This window comes from Aythya marila (genome assembly GCF_965140915.1).
Source record: "Aythya marila genome assembly, chromosome: Z".
NCBI classification, from domain to species: domain Eukaryota; kingdom Metazoa; phylum Chordata; class Aves; order Anseriformes; family Anatidae; genus Aythya; species Aythya marila.
Genome location: NC_139080.1, coordinates 68,659,211 through 68,666,590, shown reverse-complemented (window position 1 = coordinate 68,666,590; position 7,380 = coordinate 68,659,211). Strand labels below are relative to the sequence as shown.

General features: G+C 51.5%; 1 protein-coding gene across 1 annotated transcript; it reads right to left on the bottom strand.

The window, feature by feature from the left end:
- Positions 1-2,619: 2,619 nt before the first annotated feature.
- CARTPT (CART prepropeptide) lies at positions 2,620-3,159 on the bottom strand (the record flags this gene model as incomplete). The annotated part of the gene is made up of 3 exons (XM_082784323.1): positions 2,620-2,727; positions 2,806-2,889; positions 2,974-3,159. 3 exons carry the CDS (start codon positions 3,157-3,159, stop codon positions 2,620-2,622), a joined length of 378 nt encoding a protein of 125 aa, XP_082640449.1.
- Positions 3,160-7,380: the final 4,221 nt, after the last annotated feature.

Sequence of the window (7,380 nt, the reverse complement as noted above, 5' to 3'; positions counted from 1 at the left end):
CTTTTTGCTCAGGTAGATAATGACAGGATGAGGGGGAATGGTTTTAAACTGACAGGATGAGGGGGAAAGGTTTTAAACTAAAAGAGGAAGGTGTGTTAAATTAGATGTTAGAAGGAAATTCTTTACTCAGAGAGTGGTGAGGCACTGGAACAGGTTGCCCAGAGAAGCTGTGTCTGCCCCATCCCTAGAGGTGTTCAAAGCCAGGTAGTGGTTGGGAGTTTGACAACTTGATCTAATGGAAGATGTCCCCACTCATGGCAGGGGGTTTGTAATTAGATGGTCTTCAAGGTCCCTTCCAACCAAAGTCATTCTGTGGTACTATGATTCATTCTAGGGTCTGAGGCCAGGCAGAGATATTAGCCTATGGGGCCCATGACTAAGCAGAAAAGGGCTGTAGAAAGCTGGAGACCAGCACCGGGTGGCACCACTGGGGCAAGGGATAATGGCTCTGGGCTGGGCTGAAATGGGATATAGGTCTGGGGGCAGGAGTCAGGGGTCAGGTCTAGGGGGGTGGAGGTGGAGGCCTTGGGGTGGCTGGAGCAGCTCTTGAAGCCCATGGGTGCCTTGAGGACATGACAAAGCACAGTGGAGATGCCCAGAGGTATTGGCACTCCACTGCCCCTAAAATGCCACAACTTCTCATGTCAGAACTCTTGAAAAGGAATGGAGAAATAAATCCTTTGTAAAAAAATGGTGTCACCTGATGTCATCAATGTTAGAAGTGTGAAGGACATTCAAGTGACAGCTCTATGCAAACTGTTACATCACGGGTTTCCCTGCTTGTGTGCTCTTTTAAATCTGTACAATAAAAATAACTGTAATGTAATGTAAGTGTTTGTAAGTGTAATCAAAGTGGTAAGAGCCCCTCAGGCTATAGCACATGACACTGCAGAGAGCATTCTCATAATGACAGCACCACCCAAGTGAACCAGAAGTCTCAGTTTCTTTGTTAGGTATTAGACTTTTAAATTTTGGTCTTTATTTAAACCATACTTGTAATTTTGAGCATTAAGACCAAGCAAAACAAGAACTAAAAAATTATAAAATTAACACACAAGCTGAATCTTTCTTGATGTCTTTCAGTCCAATAATTCACGTCTCAGTCTGAATTTGTGTAACTACACTTTCAGTAGAAAATGTTACACATTTAGATAGTCTGCAGTGGAATGGGTTTGCTGACAGCCATGGTACCTGTGATGGGACACTGATCAGCACTTTCAGTTCCCCATAGCCATGGGCACCTCTGATGTGTGCTGGGGGAACCATGGAGGAGACAAACTCATGGCTGAGAGCATACAGGTCAGCATGTAAATCCTTCCTATTGTAGGGGAAAATAAGCAAACAAAAAACACAGGTGGTATGAAATAAATATGTAATTCTTCCACAAGAAATGAAGATTAAATGTCTCTGCAGTGTCTCAGGGCTACACCGGAAAGCTGTCAGGAGCATGGCCACCAGCTCGCACATGCCTCCAGCCCTGCGAGCACCACCTTTGCACCTCTCCCACGCAGACCGGTACCTTCCCATGGCTGCGTGGGTCACAGCCTGGAAAATCCCACCGCTGCTCACCTCCTACCCCTTTTCTCTTCGTGGCACCCCTGCACACGGCACTCCCACCGCTCGGGTGCTGTCTCCTGCCCCATTTCAGTGCACAGCCCCACTCCGGGACGGTTATGCCCTGCCCATGCAGGGCATCCCTCGGCCCTGCGGTCCGCCCCCCCGGCCCCGCCGCACTTCGTTTTTCCCCTCCTTCACCCTGAGGCCGGGCCGGGATGAGCCAGAAGCACGAAGCTCTCTCCCCAGCCCATCGTGGGGAGCCTGGCCGGGGGACGCAGTGACCCCCAGCTCCCCGGCTCGGGGCGCTTGGTGTTCCCGTGCGGGAAATCAAGACTTTGTCCCAAACGCCGTCATCAGAACAGTGACTTTATTAAGAGAGACGAACAGAGGATTAAAACACGTCATGAGTTCGCTGGAGCACACAGTGCACCTGTGGAGGGCAGACACGTTTACGTACATCAGTTCGTTGTAGAAACGTGAGAAATTTGGTTCGGGTGGCTGGGATATCCCCTGCTGGTTCGCCACAGATCCACACGGCTTTCTCTCCGCGGCGGCTTCGGTAAAGCGACGGCTTCCCCCCAGACCCGCAGCCGGAGCCCTGAGCGCTGCCGGCTCCCACGCCGGGCTACCCCCGTGAGTGCCTCCTGCCCGACGGGGCGGGCTGTCCCGGCCGCGGGGCGAGGGGACGGGGCTCAGGGTGCTCCCCCCGCCGCCACCAGCTCCTTCTCACGCCCAGCCGGGGCACTCCCGGCCCCGGCCCCGGCCTCTGCCCCTCCGATGGATGTCTCGGGAAGGAGAGGAGCGCCGGTCCCTCTCCCGGGTTCGGCTCGGCTCCCGGCAGGAGCGGGCTGTTTTTTTGTTGGTTTTTTTTTTTTTTTTTTCCTGGACGGACAGAAATCAGATGGGGGAGGTGGGGCGGGGAGGGGGACAGGGAAGAGAACAGCTCCACGGATATCGGATGTCACGGACGGCGTTACGCGGGGCCCCCCCCGGGCCGACGAGGAGCCGAGCCGGGAGGCGGCGGTGCCTGCGCGCCCGGCGGCGAGCCCGGGGCCGCTCCGCTCACAGGCACTTGAGGAGGAAGGAGTTGCACCAGGTCCCCCGGGGGCAGTCGCAGAGCTTCCCGATGCGGGCCCCCTTCCTTACGGCGCACTGCTCCCCGGCGTCGCACTGCGGGCAGCGGCGGGGCCGTCAGCGGGAGCACCCCGGCGGCCGCCCCGTCCCGCCGCCTCCCGCCGGCGCACTCACCATCGGCACCTGCCCGAACTTCTTCTCGTAGTGCGGCACCCGCTTGCTCTTCAGCTTCTCCAGCACCTCCTGCAGCGCCTCGATCTGCAGGGACACCCCGGCACCCCATCAGCCCTCTCCCGCCCGGACAGCGCCCTCCAACCCGGACCCCTTCTCCCCCTTCCCCACCAGCTCCTTCTCGCGGGACGCTCCGCCGCCTCCTTCTCCTCCTCCTCCTACTCCTCCTCCTCCTCCTCCGCCGCCGGGGGGCCCCAGGTCGCGGGCGCGGCGCAGCGGGGGCTGCCCCTGCCCGCGGGCGCCCAGCAGCAGCGCGGCCGCCACGGCGCAGAGCGCCAGCGCCCGGCAGCTCTCCATGGTGCTGCCGCCCGCCCCGCCGAGCCGCCGCCGCCGCCTCCCCTTTATAGCGCCCGCGCCCTCCCCGCCGTGCGTCAGCGCCCTCCGCCGCCGCCCCGCCCCGGGAGCACCGAGACGGAGCCGTCCCTCGGCTCCTGAGCGGCGGCCGGGCACCCCGAGCCACGGGGGGAGTGCGTGTCACACGCCCGTCGTGTGTCTGTGTGCGTGTCACACAACCGTCGTGTGTGTCTGCGTGTTTGTCGCACGCTCGTCGGGTTTTCTTCGTCGGGGAGGTCGGGGCTGGAAGACAAAGGGATCAGGAAGAGGGAGGGTCGGTAGCCGTGGGGCTAAGGGAAGGTCGGACGAGAGGAGAGGAAGAGCAGGGACTGGAGGATCACCCTGCAGGAGATGGGGGTGGAGAAGAGGAGGATGGGCTGCGAGGGGGCGACAAGTGGGACTGGGTAGGTTAGGGAGGCTTGGGGCTGTAGAGCACGATGGACAACTGGCCCAGGACAAAAGTAATAAGCAGCACTTTGAGCACAACCCCGAGAAGGGGCTTGAGGCTGAGCACCACCTTGCTGAGCTCAGTGAGCACCACCCGCCCCGTGCATGAAATGTGGTACCCGCCTCTTGGGGAGAAGAAAGCACAGTCACCAAAATGAGAACTGGCACCATCATGAGGGTACTGCACTCACTGCCATCATGCCTCTCCACTGATGCTCACCTCCACAGGCTGGGTGGCTTCATGTTGAGCCAAGGTGCTCAAGCCTTGGCCAGTTCTGAGACTTCCCCCAGCTGAGAAAAGTGGTGTTGTGCTTGGGGAGCAGGTGAGAGGAGGGCAAGAGAACCCCTCACTCCCACAGGCTGAGGCTGGGGGAAAGCCATGGGGAGCAAAGCAGCTTGGATGCTGCCCCTGTCAGGAGCCAGTCAGCCCCAAAAAACGTGGTGGCTGTGGGCAGGGAGATTGCTGTGAGCCTGCCAGAGGGGAGGCCCCGCTCACAGCATGGCAGAGGCATGGGGATGTGGGTGCCATCTGGCCTGTAGTAGCTGGAGCTGAGCTGGGTCTCCCAGCTGCAAAAAGGATTGCCTGGAGAGGGGGAACTTCGGGAAGCCTCCCTGGCAAAACGCTATTGGTGGGCAGGCTGTCAGGGAGGTAGGGATAGCCTGAAAGTCAAAATGACATGGGTAAAGAGAAGGTTCTTCAAAGAGAAGAAGTGAAACAGGCCCAGGAACATATTTTTCCATGCAGGAAACAACATTTAAAGGGGCCAAAATGAGTTGTGGCTTAAACAGTTTTCAAGAGCACTGTTCTGTTTGAGGTAATAAAAAGGCTCTGATCTCTACAGCTATCATGTTACTTGTCTCCACAGCTGCGTGTTCGCCTCTTGCTGTTACCACCTCCCACACACTCCTATTGATCATCACATCCAGCAAAGGTCCCGTTTGTAATTGCTCTTCAGAGTAGAGATTCTCTGTTTGCATAAATCCTCCAGCCTCACTTTGCTGCGGGGAAGGCTAAGACGTCAGCTGTTAGGCTGATGGTCAACTGCTCATAACAAATCCCACATCCCAGGCTGGTGCAGAAATGCAACCCTGTGAGCTGCTGGAAATGATGGGCCTGTCAAAGCAAAGTTTCTCAGAGCAGAGAAATAACACAGACAAGAAGAACGCCACACTTCATACGGACAGGCAGATATATGGCCTATTCAGCTTTGAAAGCAGTGTCTGTGAAGCCTGACAAAAAATTCAAGCTGTATTTCATAGTACAAGGATTACTCACGCAGTGCTGAAAACATCACAGAAATGCTCAGAAGACATCACTGCTTTCTTTCTGACTGGTACTTCCATGTGAAAAGCTGAAGTCCTGATTCTTAGTTCCCGTGGTGAAATTATGACTGAATGTGGAGGTAATTACAAATTTATATTTCCAAAAGCCAATGTATCTGTCTGGCTATAGACACCTACAGAGCCGTACATATCTGCACCTACCTGTTGCTGTCTTTATGAACATCACTGTACCCTGCTCCATAGTCCAGCTGTTCTTGTAGACTATGTCTCCATCACTGGGGGGAAAATATTGGAGGATGCAGGAGAGCTGAATATTAAATGAGAGTCAGAAGCTACCAGGTCAGTGAGCAGAATTGGGTAATGGTACAAAAAAGCAAAATCTCTGTTTACAAGTACAAAAAAGGCAGGTACTTTTTGGCAACAGCGTCTGTAGCCAGTTGTAAGACTAACTAACTTAAATCTAATTCCCACAGGGCAGCGTGTGGCACTACAGAACTCGTTTCCAGATAATCTACATGAAATCCAGTCAGACCTCATGGATGAACAGCTCTGTTTCAGCTACATATTTATTCAAGCTTTTCAAAGTTGACACAGTTACTAAAGCTAATAGGCATGACGTACAGATGGGACACAGTCAATGTGTTTTAACATCTACATATCAAATGGATAATTTTTGAAATTTTACACTATATATTAAATCGCACCCTTCCGTTGTGACTAATTAACTGAGTGTAATTCTAAGCACAGGAAAATAAAGGAGGTTTCTGTTGACACCATTGTCAAAATAATGTTTTGACATTCTATTCTAAATAATTCTTTGAGCAGTTTTGATACACTTATGTGTTCTAGTTTTGGCTTGACGTAGACACACTGTTGGATGGATTTTATGACTACTAGACCATAGAGATTAGCATGAAACATTTGTTCAAAGTGTTCTACTGAATCAGAGCTGTGAAAGTGGACATCTGGCTTTAAGTGGATACTTTAAGGCTTTGCTGAAAAGCACCAGGCTTTTACATGTGCTTTGTTGAATTGCCTTAATTTATAAACCTCGGTTAAAAAAAAAAAAAAAAAAAAAGTTAATACAACATACACTTTTTTTCTGAATCAAGAGATTTCTTCAGCTGAAATCTGGAACTGCAAGGAAAGTCTAAGACAAATTAGAGTTCTGCCACATTTAATATAGTCCAGAGATATACTTGAAAGACAACATCTGTTTCAGTTGGAGATACCAGTTCATCTTGATGAGTAACAGGTTCACAAAATGCCATCTAAATAAGAGCTGGTCTCACAAGAACAGCAGATACACAAATGCCAGCACAAACACCGAGACTACAAACTTCACATCAAACCAGCTCCAAAATGGCTGGAAAAAAAAAAAAAAAAAAAAAAAAAAAAAAAAAAAGTGGGAAAGAAGGGTAGAAAGAGGCACCCAATGGCTTCTCATAAATTGTATTGACTCTCAGTTTCTGTCGGCAAATCCATCAGAGAGGCTGTGCTCATTTCAGTCTTGGAAACTGTTCTGCAATCCTCATGCTGCTGCTGTACCAGACTATCTGCCCTCAACATTTGTTGCACAAACTGCCAGTCACTTTGGTTGGTTACCACATTGTAGCTTTCAGTGGTTCCCAGCACATTCTCAGTGCCATGAGAAGAAAAAGGAAAATGTTATGTTCAAGTGGCAGTTGGTGGAGGAGGGTGTTCTTGTGATCCATCCTCGATTCACCATCTCATCCCAGGTAATTTAAAAAGCACCCTTGGCTACTTGCAGCAAGGATACAAAGGGTCTAGCTGACCTCATTCACAGCTTTCCACTTCCTTCTGTGGGGGCATTTGAAAACACACTCAACATCAGAATATCAGCTATACTAAACTCAGCATACCCAAACATTGACTTCTCTTAAATGGACCATGTCCTTTACAGTTGTCAAAGAGAGCTGGAACTAGATAATCTCTTACATTGCTACTGCTCATTGGCAGGAGGGAGGCAGACAGCCCAGAAAAGCAGTCCCCAAGGACAGACCAGATGGGAGCAGAAACATCACCTGGAAGCCTAGAGCACCAAGTTTGGGGTCCTGGTCCACTGCAGCTTGTGTGCATGACATTATGCAGCTATTTCCTTTGTTCCTCAACTCCCACATGAAAAGTAAGTGTCATCCTACGTATCATCCTTTCTAACAAGTACACAGATTAACAGTTGTTCATATACTAGAGTGAAGAGGTGACACACAGCCACGATGGGTAGGACAAGCCTGGATATAGTCATCCACAGTTCTTAAGACATCCTTGATGTCAGGAATCTTATGTCCTTGCAGTGACACTTACCTTATTAATAGTGTGTTTAACATTTGCCTTCAGGAAGTATCCACAAGAAGTCCTACCAATAAGCAGTGGCAATGGGAAGAGAGAATGACTACCAAATGGAACAATGCCCAGGCATAAACGTACCTACCA